Source organism: Pipra filicauda, unplaced genomic scaffold (genome assembly GCF_003945595.2).
Source record: "Pipra filicauda isolate LSUMZ 115617 unplaced genomic scaffold, ASM394559v2 scaffold23_size5868930_pilon, whole genome shotgun sequence".
In the NCBI taxonomy this organism is placed as follows: Eukaryota; Metazoa; Chordata; class Aves; order Passeriformes; family Pipridae; genus Pipra; species Pipra filicauda.
In genome coordinates, this window is record NW_024104354.1 from 5312224 (window position 1) to 5333674 (window position 21451).

Consider the following 21451-nt stretch of genomic DNA (forward strand, 5'->3'; position numbering starts at 1 on the left):
GCAGTTTTCTCTCTGTATGCACTCTACAGCAATGCACTCTTACACAGATAATTGGTAAGACATAGTAATGGAATAATGACGGGTAGAAGAGCTATTCTTTCATAAAGCTATTAGCATAACAAATTAAACAACTGAAAGAACAAAATTATACAGCATATTATCACAGTATCAATAAGCGCAGCAGTAACAGATAAAGCCAACATAACGTTTACATTCTTTAAAAACATGGAGCACATTTGACTCCCCCACTATTCATCTCTTACTTATCCAAAGAGATTTTGCTTTTAAAGAATCTCAAACAATGCCCAAAAATCAGGTTTCACCTACCTTACCATCTGTGAAGTAACGACAATTCATTTTTAAAAATTTGACAACCACAGGCTCATCCTCTTCTGAAGTAGAGGACAAGACTCTCTCAACTGGTTTGAAAGCCTTTCTTGCCAAATCAGCATCCTTAGAAAAGAGAAAGTTCAGTGCAGAGCAACAGGATCGGAATACTATACTTTTAGATTTTGAAAAACTAAAAGGCCAGGTTCAAACAACTATTTTCCTTTTGCTTAAGGAAGAAAAGCAATGGTTATGTATGTATGTATGTTCACTTCCCACAGCATCCTGTATGGAAAAAACCCCTTGTAACACTACAAAAAAACCTCCATACAAACAACAGGTAAGAAATTAAAAAATACCAAGGCAAGTCAGCTCACCAAAATTCAGTGATGCACTCTCATTAAGAGAGGGCCTGCCCTGCCACATCATCTACACTGAAGACCTCTGCTCATAGAGCACTAGTGTGATTCCCCATGCAGGTGGCACAGAGGCATAAGGCTAAGGTTAAACACAGTTATTCACTCTAAGCTTCTCTCCACTTTCCTTTTCATTAGTTATGGATTTGAAATAACTAATTACTTTTACATCAGCTAATATTAAAGATGTTAAAGGCAGCTAAACTGCCTAAAACTACTGTCTAAAAATCATCATAGCCAATCATCCTTCTAAAGAAAATGAAAGATCAGCTGTAGCAAGGCCTTTCACAAAGATTAAATCCTGCAGTCTTGTCTAAACACAAGTCTATATATGGGTACCACCATAATATGTTTAACTAGAAAGATACTGACTGCTCAGACTAAACTAACAGCCTCTCTGTTCAAGGATCCCAATGCAGGATTCAAGACTCTGGACTGCAGAGCAGCATAAAAATCTCCAGTGTGAAACACTAAATAATTTTTCATATTTGACTTTCTATTCTTTAAAGATTGCACACTGGACTATTTTCAGTTGTTTTGATAGACTCCGGGCCCAATTGAACTTGTAATGGGGTCCTAAGCTCGGACAGAATTTCCTTACTTTGGAATTTTATTTAAGATATGGTAAATTTCGTAGTACAGCAAATTAATTTTACACAATACACTACACACAAGGCCTGTAACCTCAAAAGGCTGCTATTTACAGAGCCTTGAATCTCAACTTCAGAATCAGAAAATATTTCGAGAGTTTAAGACCAGTGAACCCATATCTGACTTACAGGGAGTTTGTCATATTCGGCATCTGACGATGAAGGAGAAACAGGAGCACCAGGACTAAAAGACGACAGTCTTGCAGCGCTTGTCTCTGGCACAAAGAGAATCTAAATACAAACACATTTCAGAACAGTAAGGTACAAGCTGTAAAAGGTTATTCAATATAAATACTACATTCTTCTAGAAAGACACCACAATATTGATCACTTATGACTGCAATGCACTCCTTAACAACTACTTATTCTAAAGCCCTTCATAGGTGATGATAGTGGGGCACATGCAAGTCTAATTGCAGGATCTAGCTCTACATTTTGTTTTGCAGCACAGGCAAGAGAGTAAAACACATTCCACAGATTGAGAACCTTTTTTCCCCCCTAAGATTTGCAATCCCAGGTTGCTTTGCAACTACCGCCAACTAGAAAACAAGTAACTGCAAAATTACTATTAATAACCACTAACTTGTAAAAACAAATTCTGCTCTAAAGTGAAGGCCGTTGCTGAAAAAGAGGGATTTTTAGTGCTAGAAGTTTATAACACTTCACTACGGGTTGTCTGTTTCCAAAAACATATTTGCATCTCCAAATCTAAGAAAATATTCTTTATATGAAGCAGCATTTTAGTATATACTACAATTGTAAGAAAAAAATCCCAAATGTACAATGCTAATATAAGCGTATATAAAAATGCAATGCTTTGTTTGAATTTCCACATTCCCTCACAGTGAACATTACAGATTTTTAGTACAGGAGTACTAGAATTGCAGTACACCTTTGGACCTCCACCCAAAATAAAAAGTGAGTCATTTGTTCCAAGTCTCAGAGCAAAGAAAGATATTTCTAAATTTAAAAAATGTTCACAGTTTAGTTTTAAACTAAAAATGTTCAGAAAAATGAAACTATTTTCCTTATCCCAGCTTTTGTCTGCTGGGTATTCTTAGGTAAGTCAAGCCATCTCTCTCTGCCTCAGTTTCCCTATATGCAAATCAGGACACTTGAATCTCTTCATGTCTGTGAAGCAGAAGTAGAGATCTGCTCTTCATGAACCGGGTGTTAGTCTCTATATTTGCCTTTCCGATACGTGACTCTCCTAAAACCATTCTCTCGCCATTTATTTCTTATCTTACAGGAGACTGACTCATTCCCAACATAATGGCAAGAAGCCATTTCAATTTCTGTATCTAACTTTGTAATTCTTTAATGCATTATATATTGCATTTATTTAGACTTGCCAAGAATTCAACTCCCTTGCAACAACTGCATTACCTTATTGAGCTTCAAAGTCATCTTTAAGCTTTAGTGACAGCACACAAATAACAAGCCAGATATGGCAATTACAAAGCTCTCCCTTCCCCCCCCCACTCCAAGTAATGATCTACTAAGTTTCACTTTGAGGGAGGGCTTTAAATTACTGCCCCTTATCCTTGTATCCAAGTACCTAAAAGATATATATCTAAGTGCTAAAAAGCTTTTAAATACACAGCAAATAATGCTTCAGGTATTAAAAAAAACCCCAAATAAATAAAAGATTTACCTGGCCTGGCACAATGGTCTGCGTGAAAAGCTTATTGAGCTCCACAAGCTTGTTTGGGGTGACGTTAAACTTTAATGCTATGCTGTTTATGGTGTCCTGATTTCCAGCCTGAAGAAAGAGTTGAAGCTTAAGGTATAGTGAAAACATTCAGCACACCAGCTGAACCAAAACCCACCTAACAGACTGTTTTCAGGGAATAGACTTGATGACCTCAATACACCCTCTATTTAACAGCTTAAGTGATAGACGAGCATAAAAAAAAAAGACAAAACTATTCTCTCATACTATACAGTAGATAAAGTGCTGAGGTGTTACAGATGTCCCTCTCCTTTCCTGTTAAAACCTTAAAGTAGCACCACTGTATTTAGAACTGGTCTGGCAAGGAGAGCAAGGTCAAACACTGCAAAGTTCACCACACCTCCAGCAGTCACCGCAGATCAGGCATTTGTGTTGTTCCCAGCTGGGACATTCACCTTCCACAGCAGCTCTGCATGATAGAGAGTTGAGTGCAGTCCCTGTTTAGGGTCCTGACAGCTCACACAGACTTTCTGGGCAGAGCTAGTCCTCTGAGCTACCACAGCAGCATGCTGCTGTCCTGCTCCAGCATAGCCAAAGAGGTCTCACCATCTCGAGACCAAGCACAGGCCAACCACCTGATGACCTTAGCAACACTGTGGGAATGGAAGTATTTTTCAGAATAACAAAACAATTGCTCTACTAGAGAGTTATAATGTAGAAGTAAAAATAGAATTGGCAGCTGCAAGAAAAGACAGAGGATCTGGGCTGAACAGATTCAGGATGTCAGCCTAGCTCTCCCCATACAACAATATTTGGAGCAATCCCTATTGAGACAGGTGTAAACTTCAAAATTATTTACTAAGTGCTTTCAGTTTTGTGCCACTGCCTCCCTCTTGACCTCAACAGCTCCACTTTCAAAAAGCAGATATGAACACACCACAAACCAATACTTACAGTGTATTCTATGGTACCATGGGGTTTCTGAGAAACCATTTTCTTCTCTTTCTTTTCATTGGTTTTGTTTTGATTGTCATCTAAAGAGCAAAAGAAAATTCAAGTAATTGACTTTCAAGATTTTTGTCTTTCAGTATGTTTTGAAAGTGATCTACAGGCTGTGCAAAAAGGAGTTGTAAACAGGAACAAGAGAAGACATTAAAAATACCTATTAGGCCTTAAAATTGCATTGTAAGGCAAGCAGAACTTCATCAAGCACAGCAGATTTAGTAATAATTCAGGAACTCTGCAAAAACCCTTGCAGGACCCAAAAAGCGCTCAGGAGCTCTCAGCAGCATGAACAAGGTAGAGATTTTCCAATTTTTACTACAGCAGTGGGGGAGTGAAGCCAAGGATCAGGCATGATGCCAGCTGCCCAGCCAGCCCCAGCCCCATGGGTCTCGCCTTCCGCAGCCAGACCCGGACCCACACCCACATACCTGGGGGAGGTGAGGGCAGCATGCAGCCCCAGCTCCAGGAGTGGGGATGGGGCACGGTGAGGCAATTCATGGCTGCCCTGCTCGCCCAGCCTATCTCCCTAACCCCTCAGGAAGGTCCTGCTGCCTCCGGCAGGTTGCTGCAGCCTGAACAAGATGGGAAGAGGCGAGAAGACAACGCAAGGCTGGGCCCAGCAAAACCAGCAGCCAGAACCAAGAGCCCAGAGACGCTGTCCTTCTGGGAGGACCGTTCCTGTGGTCCAAGCTGGCAGCTCTGTAAGATCAGGAGGGAAAGGACAGGGAATGACAGCACAGGGCTTCTGACTTGCATTCAGGCTTTGCTGCAACCTTTGCTATTTCTAGGGAGCAAGAGGCAGATAGTAAAAACAAGGGCGAGGACTGGCCTGCCCCACTGTAATGTACACAAGAAACAAGGAGGGGTCGAGAATCATGCTGCACCTGATCCTTCTGCTGGCCCATGTCTACAGCAAGATTAGTGCTGTGGAGCTGCCGCAGCGTCTCCCAGAGGCTACTGGAGGGACTATCTCCTTCAGTCAGAAGAGACTCACAAGAGCCCTGAACACACATCCAGGCAGTACTGCCAGCTTACCCCGCTCCCCACCTGCCAGGGATGCAGTCACGAGAAGTGCTCTGGTTAGGGATACAACAGAGAAAACATGTAGGGACCTAAACATACACAATTTAAGTACATGTGGATGGTACACATGGCATGAATGACAGAGGTAGAAAGAGAAAGATCAGGATGATGCTGGCTTTTCTCTAATAGCATTTTGGGATAGAGCATCAATCATCTCAGATATTTCATCTCCGAGACTGGAGACCCACAGTGAAATTTTTTCTGACCATTTGTATTTTCACCATTGTTTCACCACCTTCCTATGATCAAAGTCAAAGCAGTCTGTGCTGAAGGATGGAAAAATAGGTAAAGACAGCATTAGCAGGGCACAATATTAAACTATCAGAAACAAAATAACAACATGAAGACAAAAAAAGTGACAAATACTGGATATTTTCTTTATCCATTATCTACATACAATTGCCAATATGGCACAATGCTGCCTGAAGAAGCTCCCCCAATTAACAAAGAGTGAGTCTACACTATTTTGTGCTAATAGGAGGTACCATTTTGGTTACTCCAGGATAACTAGAACTACGTATCACACCCATGCAGCCAAACCACCTAAGCTGTTTGCAACCTATGACTGGAGAAAAAAAAGAAAGGTTGATAGGTAGACTTAATCTTCTAGTAAATTATTTGGTCTAGCTGGAAAAAGCAGACAAGTTTTCAGATATTTTAACCTTTACTTATATCTGAAACAGTACACAAGGTAGAAAACAGTTAAGAGTAATTATTTCACACTAACTAGACATGCACCAGTATGACCTTGGAGGTGTGGAAATAAAGTAGCCCAGATAGATGTAGGGAGAGAGATTTTGTACCTGTTGAATGTGAAAAAGTTTAAGTCTGGGTGTGGATGGGAGAAATAACAATATGCAATAAAACCAGTTTCTCTGAAGAGCTTATGATGTTTGGTATTAGCTAAACATTTTTTGTTCCAGAGCTTTGTCTTTGGAAATTGTGACTGAGAGCTGAGCATGACAGCAACCACTATGCCACTGTGGCAAAAGACGACCACAAAATAGCAATACTTTCTCCCCTAAAGACAACTTTTTCCCCTACAGTTTTCTCCCTGGGAGACAGGACACCTCTCTCTCTCCCCCTGTGAAATACACTGTATTTTTCAGGTCCCCCTAATTGCACGGACTGCAAAGTCTGGAGATTAAAAAATACTATCCAGTGAAAAGCTGTAACTTGAAATACTGTGTTCAAAGGAGACGTACAATATGCTCTAGTTCTTGGCTGACAGGACTGTGAGTCTATTTAGTAGAGTCCTAAACACAAGCATGGTGCAATAGAGAAGAGTGAACTAAATATGCACATATAGTTGAAAACCCCAAACCATACAGACAAGAAAAAAAGTTCAAAAGACAAGCTGAGTTTAGACTAAACATAATACAGTCCTCCTTTTGCCAATAAATGTTAATAAATTCTAAATAAGTTGAACAATTGGACACTTGCTTTTCTTGCACATCTATGTGCAAGAATATATGTTGTATAGCCTGTTTAGCTACAGGCTAAAAGAAGCAGTCACAGTCTGTGAACTTACTTGTCTTCTGAAACCAAAACCTTACACTTTCTGTTTGGATGCTTTTTTTCTTCTACCCTCTACTCCCTTTTTTTTTTTCCTACCCCAACAACAAGGAGCTCTGAACACTGTTCTTACACTTGAGCCTAACTATTAGGCAGGCTTGGGCAATCCAAAACCACATCATATCAATTTGAATAGTGCAAAGTCTTAACTAGTCTATATTTTTAATTGTGCATATAAAGATTTAAAATCATAAATTAAAAAATTCAGACCGTCGGAATAAAAAATTGCAATGAATCCATTTAATTTGACAGGTACTGCTATGCCCCATATACTGTACATGTAGCGAGGTCAAGGTCATAAATTGTGCTCTACATGAATGGTTTACAGCACAGTGAGTGGGAAGCCTGGCTAAGCACACCACCACATACTATCTCTCCAGTTCCCTTATCTTCTCTCATTTCTCCTTCAGGAAGCCAATCTTTTTCTGGCATGATCTGAAGGCAATAGCTCTAGTAGTAGTCCCAAAGGCACCCAGAGCATATGCAGACATGATGGAGTCCCTCAGAAACCACATTTCTTTCAGGTAGAACTAGATGAAGAGCTCCACAGGCTTTAAAACAACTGCCACTGTCTACTTTTTGAACATTTGCTTAGTGGTGAAATGACTCATGGTTCTGCCTCCCAAGTTCTTCTGCACTGCATGTACACTGGAGATGGGATTGCACAACAAAGAGAAGTTACTAGGTGTTAATGCAAATTTGATCACACTGCATTTTTAAGAAAAGGGCAGTGTGGGTGGACTGAACCTCTCTGAGGTTCCAGGAAACATGCAAAATAAGAATTATGTAAAAAAAAAAAAAATGAGCAGAGAGAAGAAGAATGCCAAGAGAGAACAGGCCTACTGAAAACAGACAGGTCTAGAATGGGAATTTTTCTGCTCTTAATGATATATTTGTATCTCAGTTTCCTAGCAGACTCCTCACATTTCATTTAGCAGTGCTAAGGGAAACCTTACAAAAACCAGTTACTTAAGAGTAATTTGGACAGCAACTATTGAAGGAGTATAATAAAGAGGTTAATCAGTTTATCATCCAAAAGACCTTGACACATGATAGCAGAATTACACCTCTGCAACTGTGTAAATAGCTCTATAAGTAGATAGAATAGGTCAAGGAGCATCAGCAGACTCTGGGGCTGCCCACACTGATGTACAATACCATCACCACCAGTGTTACAGACTAACCTGCTGCCAGTCAAAATCAGTGCAAGGTTTCACAGTGCTGGCAGTGACAGCTGAACATGCCTGACAGGTCCTGATGTCTGGTAGCCCAGCAGGAATGCTGAAGTAAGCAAGGGGCCAAAGGACTGACCATTTCCCACACCTGGCAAACAAACTCAGTATCCTGAGAGGATAGAGGCAATGGCATACTTAGTGCAAAAGTCCAATTTACTTACTAATCTCTGTCTTACCAAAGACTTAGGCTGTATGTAAATAAGATGAATCTTTCCCCTGACTAGTCCCCTTGGCTTCTAGAAATCATAAATTTCCCAGAGTAGAGTAGCAGCATTCACTCAACTGCCCTGTCCCTTCAAGACCTCCACACCAGCCCTATGCCAATGAACCCCACGATGTGCTACATAAATTATCGCTTCCATGATGCGCTACACAAATTAGTGCTTCCCTTCTTGTACTTTATACTTAATTTCACTGATCATCATAATTAATGTTAGTTTAAGGGTGAACAAGTCATCATTCACCTTCTGCATACCATTCATGATGTCACAGATTTCCAACATCTTTTCTTAGTTATTTCACTTTTTCAGGCCAATACTTTAGACTCTTTCCAATTTCTCTGACCACACAGGCCATACTTCTTGTTAGCTTTTCTTCTCCTACTATATCCTTTTTAAGATGGATGAAGTAAAACCAAGCACAGACTTTAAGATATGAAAAAAATATTAATTTGTGCTGGTGACATAATAAGGGTTTCCTTAAATCTGTATATACTGGTAATTTTTCCACATCACACAGCAGTCATACTTTTCCACACCGCTCAGTACGTCATTGCTGGTTTAGGACATTCCAGTCCTACAGATGTTAGAAGTAATAAAACTATATTACCACAGTCTAGCCAAGCACCAGGACAAAGGAGTGAAAATCTGCAGGTAGCTTAAAAGAATCTAAAATGCAATAAATTCAGGGGAGAAGAGTTATCACTCAGAGTAACCTAATCAGAGTACTGATAAGAAATTAAGCAAACAAGGCTTCCTGGGGTAGTTCCCTTATCAGTGAATGAGACCTGATACCAATTACGTTGACAGAGACGGGGTTAGTATCACTTAAGTCATTCTGGAGTGTCCTAGTTAGGACAACTGAGACCAGTTCATCAGGGTATGGGTGTAACCCAAAACTGTGTATTCTATAGCCTTCCATGCCATTTCCCAGAAACTGTTATCAATGAACCATTTACACCATCTGCCCATAGAGCCTGACTCCTCAGGCTATAAACTAGGTGTTAAGAGGCCTGTGAGATAGGAGGATGCTCCTGTCCTCACACCCTTTGTGGAACTCCCCGCCCTGAGGGAAGTGCTGAGCATTCCTGCCTGAACTGCAGGATATATAATCTTGGAGTCTTGGAACATTTTTAACCACTCTGTGGGATCCAGAGAAGGACTGCGGCTCATCGCTCTCAAACAGACTTGGATCTATACTGGACTCCAATCACCACTTTGACCAGACTGCAACAGCTCTCCCCCCAGCATTCACTGCAATCACCACTTTTGACTAGACTGCAACAGCTCTCCCACCAGCAGGTTCTTCCCCTCTCCCTTTACTTTGGACTCAAGCGGGGCCCAAGGAACACCACGTTGTTCATGCCCCAGGGTACTGGGTTATACATTTGGGTTTTGTGGGTTAAGACCAATTGTTTGTTTGTATGATTGTACTTACTGTATTATTTTAGTAAATTGTTATTCTGACTTATAATCTCTCCTTTGAGTTGAGTTCATTTCCCCTGCTGGTTAACTCTTAAACCAGCACATGGAGAAATTCAGAAATCTCAAGAATATGAAAGTCCTGCTTGGGATGGTAGAGGAGGAAGACAAATCAATCTGTCTGAACAATTTTTTCCATTTCTACTTTCTACACTGACTTTTTAATAACTTTCAGCAATTCTGTTACGTGCAGACTAGTGAATAGGATCATTTGTGACTTAAAGCAACTCTCTGGTTCTTCCCATGACTCCTGAAATGAACTGAACAGCATTCACATTGCAATTATTAGTTTAAAATAAAAAGTTGTTCTTTCAGGTCCTGTCACGTGTGAGTGAACCCCACCACCACAGGAGCCAGATTCCTGGTTTGGGACACCTCCCACCCACTCTAACATTTCAGCACTTCCCAGGAGATGCAGCAGACTCTGAGACAGACATTATCCCAGCCCTATTCCCCCCCTTAGGTAGCTGCAGCAGCTAAGGGGCATATCCATAGAAAGGTTTTTTGGCTATCTCATCAGACCTATCTCCCTGAAGAAAAGCAGCGAGTTAGACAGAAACATTCTCTGCTCAGATTTGGGTAGCGTGCTGCTACCATATTAAAAGAAAAGAAAAATCCCTATACCTTTTCAACTCAGGTGTCTGTTTTTGTTCTGCTTCCCACTTTCCCCACAGTCTTCTGACAAGCCCTCACCTTCGCTTCTGCATATTTTATTCTACTGAATCATATTCTTGTTTGGTTTCCTCCTTCACTACTGCTGAAGTCCCTCAAAACAAAAAGGCAACTGTCATCCATTATGACCACACCTGTGCTCCTTCACCAGTGAAACTTTTGCCATAGGAAAATAGCAATTCCCTGATCAGTACAAATCAAAAAGGGAGGAAAAGGGAGCGAAGTAGGAAGTGGAATACAAAAAACACCCCCTCCACTCAATTTCAGAGGGAGGTCACACACTCCAACTGTCAGGGGGAAAATATGAACATTATTGTGAAGAAACAGTGAGATGCAGTCAACAGCACAGTGCTTTAGCTCTAAATATCAGCTGGAAATCTCTGTCCTGTGTGACAACAGTTGAAATGTACTGAAATCAGAGTACTGCTGAAATGGTGTGTCACTGAGCAGCCAGAAAAAAGCACTGAAGAAGGATGACTAGAAGGCTCTTTATACTGAATGTGACGGTCAGAAGGGAAGTTGAAAGGAGAGGAATGTGCAGTGCTGTGCAAAGGAAGGACATGCAGAGGATGTCCAGTAAAGGCAAAGGCGAAGGGTTGCTGGCATTTGCTCTAAGACTGTCTGAAGACACAAGCATGATGCAGATCAATTGATAACCTCTTATCAGACAGGAAACAGACATACTTCTGCACATAGAGACCAAAACTTAAGAAATAGGTCATAGCAATATTTGCCAAAGTGCAGCAAGGCTGTAGAGAAAGCGATTCTAGATGCATGTGCCTTGCTGATGGAGACTGCACAACTCATCCTCTGATAATAGGGGATACTGATGGGCAGGACAGCCTCTGCCTCCAGCTCCTGTGAAACTTATCCTGGGGAAAAGGGAGATGAGTGACTCCCAGGGAGCTCTCTCCCACCTTTCTGGAGATGTAACGCAGCCTATCTGCAATGTGAATATTTGGAGTCACAAGGAAGAAGGAAGGAGAGAACATGAAGGCAGGGGGTGAAGTGTCCCTTGTAGCCAAAACCAAGCAAGACAAGGCTATTGTGAGAGGTAAGAGGTTTCTGACGGTACAGTGAACACAGATGGAAAAATCAGAGAAGTCTTTGGGACCACCAACATGTTTTTCAGGTCTGACAAGGATCAGCCTTTGCTACTAAATACATATTAGGAACAAGTTATGTTATGTATTGTCTGGACAGAAGAATAGCTCCTAGCTGCACTGACTGTGTCTGTCTTTACCCCTCAGTAAACTAGCTGCACATCCTTTTCTTTTTGGCATGGAAAATGACCTACATGGTGCAAACGTTTTATGTCCTAGGCCTCTCAGAGATAGACTGGGCACATGAGCAAACATCACCTTTAGCTGTCTGTGGATCAAAACAAAAATCACATTCCCATTTGGGTTTGAGATGGAACACACCAATACTGTTTTTAAACAGCTGGTTAGATTTCAAGAAATACTTCTGCTTGTCCCTAGGGAATGTAATGTACAAAAATGGAATTATCCTAAGTATCTCTCTAAAGGAGTGGTTTGCATTTCAAGATGCAAAAGAAAAACAGGTAAGACAAAATCTCATTTCTGCAAGTCACATTTTGGGGAACAGTTGATAACAATCTTTAAGCCAAGTTCCCACGATGCAACTGGCATACTTCTGTACGCAAGGTTTTTGCAGACACAACCGAACACCTCCTTACACAAGGGTGAAATACATACTGAGCAAAAAACCTAACAGTTGTTTATTGTATTATTAAACCATATGTGGCCTTGCTCTTGGAGGAGATTTATCTGATGTTGAGATACCAATCGCAGCTTCTTTTTGGGTAGGATTTGCACAAGTGCCTGGGTCCGGTTTTCCAAGAGCAATTTAGGGCTCTGAAGTAAGTGCATCTCTCTTGAACATTTTACACTAGAGCATACTGAAGTTTTGTTTCTTAATTTATTGGAATTGACAGTTCACACTGTCATACTGTAATATGAGAAAGTGTTTATCAAAACACCAAACACAGGTAAAGAGTACTGTCAAAACCAAAAGGGACTGCTCAGCTGCCTAAAGTTAAACACAAGCTGTACATCTGCAGATCACTGTGACTTGTCCAAGACTGTATGATGGCAGCTGGCCAAAGAGCTTCACTGCAGAGGTAGCCTTGCTTCATATTATAAATCAGGTTATTATTTTAAAATTTCTATGAGAGATATTGTTCCCAAATAAGTATTTGTTCAAGGCAGCTATACAAATGAAAGGTAGATAAAAAAGTGGCACAGGAATTAAAAATGTACACTGGATAAAGTAATTTTCCTTACACAAAAGGAGAAAACTTTAAAGAATAGGGGGGGAAAATGTAAACAGCTCTTGGGGGGTATTCAGAGTATATTAAATAACTAAAAGTAATGGTACAATACCTTGCACTCAAAAGCAGAGTCAATACTGCTTATGTACAGGAAAGTATCTACAGGACAAACCAAACTCCCTCATATGCAAATACTTGAAAGAAAACAAAAGAATTGCATGTCAAGAATCATTTGATTTCGATTTACTGGATTCAACAGGAACAAAACACACACAACTACTGAATTGACTTCAATGAAGGTGCAGTGACCTAGAAAATCAGTTCAGTAGTTTATTTTTAAGTTTACATTTACATTGTGGTCTGATAAATGGCAGTGTCAGTTCAGAGGGAGAGAAAAAACATTGCTCCAAGCAGGGAGAGGCAGTACAAGACCTCCCCATCCACCAGCAGCAAAGCATTAATTCACATTGTGGAACATCCAGTTCCTCATAGCACTCAGCTGTACTCGGAACTATCACCTAAGAAAACGATAGCCACCAGACATATGGATGTATGCTACATCAGGCATGGGCTACTTTAAGAAAGAAATTTTAAACAGGAAACATACACGTATGAAACCTATTTATTATTCTTTAAGATTGTGAGGGACAACCAGAAATATTCAGATGGCATAAAATCAGGCAATTCATTGACAGGAGAGCAGTAAGACCGATTGACAGATATGAGGCAGGGAAGCTCTCTTTAGTTTTAAAATGGATCTTGATCGGTTTAGTCTCCACAAGAAATTATACAACAATTACTATCTTTAAGGAACTATACAACTATTACTGTAACAGAGAACAAGATCCAGACCACAAGCAGCTCCCCTAGTACCGTGAATAAACTGGTAGTATAAGCATCATGGAATTACAAGTTATATGCCCTAACAGCAGAGTTCATCATGTTCCTAGGAGCTTTTCATACATTTTATAGAGTGCTCTTCACCATGCACCACATTCATATGTGAGGTTTTAGCCTGTGCAACACTATTTCAAAATTCAACAGTGTACATTTGGATCAACCCACATTATCATACAAAACCAAGTTTTCAGTTCCTCACTTCTGGGGAGATTAATTTTTTGGATTATGCTTTAAACCAGTAAATAGTTTCCTAGCTTTAGTTTCTGTTCATCCTACTCCAATCTATGAACTTTCACTCTATCCCAACTTGCCTAATCCTCCCAGAGCAAGGTGGCATTTAACCAAGGTTGGTGTTAGCACTGAGGATGAGAGAGGGAAAAGAGGGATGAGGTGGGGAAGAACGAGGGAATGGGAATGTGGCAGTGAGTAGGGACTGATTTTTCAAGACACTCCACCACAGCTGAAGCAGTTGGGTGGTAGATCCAGGTCCTAATTCTGTTCTTTCCTTTAGAAAAGGACAATTGATTTCTCTCTTCAATATCAGTTGTATGTCTGATCTGTTATCACAATTCCTTTTCTGAAGGTTGTCTTGAATTCCTACTGATGCCTGGACACAAAGACATGTGTGATAATTTTAGCCTTCCATTTCACAGACAGGTCTCTTTCTGTACATCCTGTGTACAGACAAAGCAATGGTGACACTGCTGAAAGATGTGAAAATGGTGAAAGGAGATCTGTTACAGAAAGTTTTAAATCTAACATTGAAATGGAAATCCACAGAAAACTGCAAATGGAAAAATATTTGTAAGTGTCCTCCTGCATTTCGCATACATGATCTAACTATACTTACTGTGGAAGTACTTAAAAACATGTATTTATTCTGGCCCTGGATAGTCACAGTGAAATACTGACATGACTGTAACAATAGGAAGTGATCATCATTTTTGTGACAGGAGCTTGTTCCCATGCGCTCTGGGTAACTACTTTGTGGTGTCATCAAAACTGTGGACTATTCCTGACCTACTTTTAATTGATCACTAAAACTTTCCCCACTGCTATTTCACCAACCTGCAACAGCCTGTTTAAGGTGGACGTGGGAGCACGTTGTTTATCTGAGTTATTCAGAGACTGAAGTCCTACTTGACATCAGCACCATCTTAGGTTAACTGCTGTCAGCAGCCAAATACCTTGTCCTCAGCCAAGTGCTTCATTCTCCTTCAGAGCAAAGTTTATGAGCGACATTTATCAGCCACACAAAAGATGGCCTGCAAGCAATGGATGTCTCCTACTTAAGGGCAGATTAAATAGCTACCATCCATGAGGTCTATGGATATCGGGAAAGTAATTACATAGCACCCAGGTACACATGCTACCTTCAGTCTAAGAAGTGTGAATAGCAGTCAAAGCAAAGATGCATCAACAGAAACTTCAGCACAGGCTGCTACCAACTTGCTGAGTACACCTGGGTATGTATACAAGAATCCCAAAACTGCATTATTGTATCCTCCAGCCTGTTTGGCAGTTCCCCACTAGCATGATTAGCCTTATACAAATATACAGTGCTAAGTCGACCTTCCACAGAAACACCAACTTGAGCAAGACAATTCACAGATTCAGCATCCAGAAACTTCCTCCCCATCCAGAGTTTCAGCTTTACTCATATGTAAGAAACACGCAGACTCAAGATTTGAAGCTCTTCATTTCTTCCAGTTTCTAGTTCACAACCATTCAATCTATGCCAAAATCCCTGTGTTTGACAGTCTGCCTCTACAATATCCTGCTCTCTTTGTTTATTTGTGTAGGAAGAAAGGCCCTCATAGGTGCACTGAAAAAGCCAGTTGGAGCTGCAGGACAAAAGGAATTTTGTGCTTTGCCAGATTTATCAGCCAGTGAGGTCTCAGCTGTCTTATCACATAGCAACAGTGACCACGCACTTAAAATAGAAGCAGCCCTACACCTCAAAAAATAGCAAGGTGAACTACATGGGGGGAAAAAAGAAGGAAATAACCAACTAATTTCCATGGTTTTATTTAAAAATCGGGGGGGGGGGGGAATCCTACATTTTCAGTTTGATAAAGACAGTAGTAAAGTATCTGGTAAGTGCTTCCTTGAATACTCTTTCCCCCCATTATTCACTGCATGTGTAAGAGCTTTTCTGCCTAAGTTGGTCACCTGCAGATATATATACTCCATGCAGATGTTTGTGCTATCAACTTATAAACCGGATCAATCCACACAGCCTAGCTGAAGTATTTTGATCTTTGAACGCACTACCAAAATACACTGTGTTACTGAGAACTGCAAGAAGAAAGCCACACATATCTTTAGATCAGAGAGAGAAGGCTGTTATTTTCTGTCACTGGCCTGGGCTATTCAGAACACTTGGTATCTAATTGTGTGGCCAGAAACCCAATTCTTAGTAAACTCTACATCCTGTTTTCAGTTACCGAAGGAAATCCAGGCACAGGAACGAAAGTTTTCACACCACCTCTCTCAGGCCTCTGAGTAGATGGAGTTCATTCAGATCAAGTTAAGAAACAAAATAGTGGGAATAAGAAAAAGCAAAAACTTCCATCAGAAAACACTAAAAATTCCAACATGTCATTTAGAGCACATGTTTTTCAGTTTTGTTTGTGGGGTTGTTTTTTTGGGGTTGTGGTGGGTTTTGCTTTTTCTTTTTTTAGAAAAAAACACCACATAGACTTTTCAGACTAAGCAATGGTTAAAAATCAACCTTTCACATACCTAACTTTAATTTCTTCAGTGAATTTACCCTGATGGTAACAAAGACTTAATGCAAATGTCTCTGTACAGCTCCCCCTGAAAGCAAACTCAACATTAATCTCCTTGAAGTGAGACTGAATTGGGACACAGGGCCACAAGGAGCTAAACCAACCTAAGATGAAGCTGTTGCTGAAAGTGGCAACTCCACCAACCTTCTTCCTCCGCATGTTCCTGCCACCAGCCCAGTACTGCTCAAGGTCACTAGATACCAACCTAGAGAAAGTAGGTCCTGCCTCTCTGGGCTGGTGACAGCTGAAGGCTAGGACTGGCACCACTCAGCTGGGCTCAGGAGAAAGACAGGCAGCATATCCTCTTTTAGTGGCAGCACAGACACCTTAGAATGACTCTAACTGTTTATGAAAGTGGACTCTGGGACAGAAATGGTGATAATTAGACCTACTTCCAAGTTTCTTACGCAAAGGTGGAGATAAAAAGAGTTGCTGATTATTTCAAGAGATGAGGGGATGCAGAAAAGAAGATACAGTGAGTTTGTACTCACTTTGAGTGTTAGCAGGCTGAAGAGCATTTTGGAGATAGTGGACGAGAAGCTGCCTACTGATCTTTGTGGTCTGACAGCATTACTTGTGAATTCTGTTCAGGTAAGTGTCAGTGCCTAAACGCACCAATCACAAAAATATCACTATAAAATTTCTGACTATCCACTACATCAGGTACTCAAAGACAATATAGAGTGAGAAAAATCAACCTGTCAACAAAGCAGGTATGAGGGAAGGAATACTTAGGCATCACAAGACAAAACATGGGTATTTTAGAAAACTGTTAACACTACACAAGTTGTTTTTCTTCATTTATTTTGCTGCTTGTACACACAACAGCTTGCCTGGGAAGGCTATGCCATGTAAGTCAACCAAGTTTCAATTATTTGCATCTTTTTACTTAGTTTTACAACAAACAGGAGCTTATCCATCAAGATGAAAATTCGAAGAGGATTCCACACCTGCCCAGCGTTAAGATGTTTCCATCCAAATTTTCAGAACTTAAATGCTAATAGCATTATTACTAGTACTTACTGCTCAAATCAAATTCTCTTGCCTGTGAACAAGGCACCCCTTCTCTGTGCAACTGTTCCTAGTAAACATCTATTAACAACACAGCTTGAATATAACCTGGTGGCCTTACCACTGATCCACCGGGAATCACGATCATTTGTTCTTGTTCCAAAACAAGTCATATGAAAACAGTTGCCTTTCAGTCATTTGTCCACTTCATTCTTTCCACATGGTTTCCATAGCCAGTGCTAATAAACCAGCTTCCTAAAGCTTCTCAACCAGCCACTGCCCATTACATCCAGTTTACACTCATATGCAAGTTATTCCAACCTTCCTGTGATTCTACACAGGCAATTATAACCATATATACTACTTTTTATGCTATTTCTGGAAGAAACAAATTATTTCCCTTTTCACTCCTCTTTGTATTTACTCTCATTTTTGCTGTCTGAAGCCAAACTGAAACAAAACGCTAGAGCAAGCTCTCAGAACTTGGAAAAATTCAGATCCTGTTCCTCTTATAGTTGTATTAAGCAACAACACAATACTGAGTAGACCAGTTTTTAAATTACTTGGATTACTCAAAATAGAAAATACTTTGCTACACAAATAGGGCTCACCAAATCAAGTCACCAGAGATTAGGGCTGATTACTGTTAGCTAATTACGAGTAAAAATTTGTAAAGATTTTCTCTTTTTTTAAAAATTCTTTTTACCTTTTTATGACTAGCACCTTAATTAGGTCCTCAACTGCATCCTACTGTTTTGTACTAGGTAATACAAAAGACAAAACCAGGACTCATTAAATGAAGGAAGTTTAAATTTTCAACTCAATATATATTGAAAAGTCCACTTCAGATTGAGCCTATTTATCAGGCCTAACTATTATGTAATGTGCATTCAGTAAGTGCCCTGCCTTTTTAATAAATTTAAATTCTCTATAAATTTTCACTGCGTGGCAAGCAACTTTCAACTTCGAATCAGAGTAAGTACTGCTGGCATCATGGGAGTTGCCTCTGCTGTTTCTGTGCCAGTCACGGCAAATCTCACACATTATGAGCGATGAAAATTGCTATGCCCTCTCTATTTTATTTACTAAAATTTGTTCTTGGTCAGCTACCCAGAACATTCAGAGGCTTGGTAACTGCACACATGCTGCACTGCTCCTGTATTGCCCCCTGCTCCAGTGATGGCAGGGAGTATAAGTCAAAGAAAGGCTTCTGGTTTCTGCCTCTGGCACCTCCTGCTTAACATATGATACACTATCTCATTAAACTGGCACATACCATTTTCCTTCTCGTGATGTTCAGGACTCCTCTTTGTTTTAGATAGAAATCAGAGCTACAATAAGAAGAGGTTTTGTTAATCTCACCTCCCACTCACTGCAGAAATTGAACACCGTGCGGTGAACGAGAAAGGATGGCTTTATGATTACAGAGTATAACAATAAGCTAGTCAACTGGACTGTATTTTGTTGACAAAAGTAACTCTGTGATGTGGGATAACTCACCTAAACCAAACTTTTATTTCTGATGTATTCTTTAATGGAGACTAATTCCTCACATATGTCGAATGCTTATATTCTCAAGCAAAATCAGTGGAATCTAGGAATATTATGCACATTTGATAGAAGGATATATTATATCGTGCTGGAATAAGTATATTGATGAAATTTAGTGTTGTGTTTGACCACTGTTACACTGACTACTTTCAGAAGGTCACACACAGACACTGTTTCAGCATCTTCAGCAGCAAAACACAAACAAATATTTTCATCCAGTTTAGCAATTCCCGACAGGAATCACGGTTTCCTAATCTCACAGAAGTCAAGTCAACATCTTCCAACAAAAACAGACTTCCCTGAGAAAGTGTATCTGAACCAAGCAGCCATACTGCAGAAGTAGGTCAACTAGTTATCCCAAGAAGAAAGAGGGAGCATCCTGGGCACAGAGTATAGCAGCCAGACTGCCTACAGAACCACTCCACTGTACCTGACAGTCTGAAAGCAGCTTTCTGCAGCAACAACAGCAGAAAGGGTAAGACAAAGTTAAAAAGCAGACTACCACCTAAGCCAAGAGAGGAGGCAAAAATAAGGAGAAAGGAGTGTCATTTCCATTGGTCTTCAGGAACAAACAACAAGCAGTATTAGCACCTCTGTTGTTTTAAGGCAAGAAAACAAGGGCTGTATCTGCAAAGCAATGTCTTATTGGGTGAGATTTGGAGGCTGAATGGTACAAATTATTCCAGAAGTATGGCGACACTGCAAAACAGTGCAAACGCTAAGAGAAAACAAAAATACGAGGCTACGCTGGAGAAACCTTAGGAAGAGTAGGACCTGTTCATTCATTCAGCAGTGCCCTAAGAGAAATGATCAATACTGTGTACCATCAGGTTATTTGTAACAGTGCCACGACAATGCTAACAGACTCTACAGAAGAGTCTATAGAAGAGTCTTGGCTGAGACAGGGTTGCTGGAGGATCCCTTTCTAGAGGATGCTCGAGTGCACCTCCTCCTGCTCGGCTCGGCGGTGCCACCCGCCGGCTGCAGCCATTAACACAACCTTGCACCTGAACACCAGGCGAGCAGCTCCTCACTCCACCGCTGCACTTCCACCTTCCTCAAATAATCAAAGTCTTTTAAACACTCAGGGACAACCACCATCTGCAGTTCTGCACAGCCTTCAGAAGCTGTGTTACAGTCTTTCCACCGGAGAAGAGGGATTTACTGAGCCAACAAACTCCTCCTGACAGTGTCATGCCTGCATGTTACCTATTAAAAGGCACGGCATTCAAAGTGGAAGTCAGGATGTCACTGTCAGCATTTCCAGATTCATAAAGGCCAACACATTCACAAGCTTCTAATGAAGTGATGTGGTATGCAAGGAAGAAACCGAAGTCAGATGTGATGTTCCTTCCCCCATCCCTTAGCACAATAAATAAAGAAGGATTTATTGTCTGTTAAAATATGAAAAGGAGATTATTCAGAGGACAGTGGTCTTCACTCTGTTAGACTGACTGACACAACTCTTCTAGATTCATATTGTCTTATGACAGGACTTCCATATCATGAGAATATGCAAGGCTGTTGCTATGTCTAATAGATTTTTCTTCTGACAAGGAAAACTTTAGTATTTTGACAAAGTGCAGAAAGTATTTAGAAAAAAAGAAAACCAGTAATTCCTGTCTCAGATTTTCTTAAATTTAGAATCATAGAATTGCTTGAAAGGGGCCTTAAAGATCACCTAGCTCCAATCCCACTGCCATGTTCTAGACATTACTCAAGGCTGGGTAGTTGGGAAGGAACAACCATCAGGAACCCCACGCCCTTGAGAAAACACAACTAGAAAAATGGTTAACAGGGGGAGAGAGGGAGGGGGAGAGAGAGACAGAGAGAGAAAGCACATTTTAGTCAGAACACCTCAGAAACATCAATAAAGGGACAAGTCAGAAGGGAAAGAAAAAACATGTTGGGGGGAAAAACAAGATACATGTATCCCTAATGTTAAATAATGAAGACAGATGCATACGTATGGATAATCCCTCTCGGCCACTTTCATATGGATGTGTATCAATGATTAAAAGATAAAGTCCTTACAGATTTGGCAGTACCTTCCCACTATGGCAGCTAACACATCTTCCAGCAGAGAACTGTCAAATGTACACCTGGCAGAACTCAGCTCACCGAGACAGATTGTTTTGTCCTCTGCCACACCACATGCATGTAAAAGGCTAACTACTTTAACAAGTCCAGCTCTTCAGACTCTATGGGTGTAGAGACAGCTCTTGGAAACTATTCAGTGTGTTAGCAAAGGTGGCAGCTTTCAGGAGAACAGCAGTAACAAACAGTTAAGCAGGTAAGCCCTGTGAGTAGTAGCTGCAGTGGATGAAGGCACATATAAGACACGCAGTCTTTCTAACACTATAGCAACGACTAGCAATTCTACTCAAGTGACTTAATTTTGAAAATTGCACAGGAAACATAGAACTGCTGCCCTTGTTTCACAATCAACTGTTTTCTGTATCTATTTAAACTTTCAATTCCGCAATCTGATGCTCCAGTTGGGTAAACGTCTTTCTTTAGGAACAACCAAAAGCTGGCATTTAAACACGAAAGGGGTTTTCATCTCTCT

At 40.6% G+C, this 21451-nt stretch overlaps 1 protein-coding gene across 6 annotated transcripts in view; it reads right to left on the bottom strand.

Annotated features, from left to right (window-relative positions):
* The window catches only part of NCOA7 (nuclear receptor coactivator 7), a 90867-nt gene that overhangs the window by 22058 nt on the left and 47358 nt on the right, over nucleotides 1-21451 (bottom strand). For all 6 annotated transcript variants that reach the window (XM_027751772.2, XM_027751736.2, XM_027751759.2 and 3 more), the window contains 4 exons: nucleotides 4020-4099; nucleotides 3048-3155; nucleotides 1523-1624; nucleotides 328-453 (listed from right to left, as the gene is read on the bottom strand). In XM_027751772.2, coding sequence (XP_027607573.1) covers nucleotides 328-453; nucleotides 1523-1624; nucleotides 3048-3155; nucleotides 4020-4099 — 416 coding nt within the window. The remainder of the gene's footprint in view (nucleotides 1-327; nucleotides 454-1522; nucleotides 1625-3047; nucleotides 3156-4019; nucleotides 4100-21451) is intronic.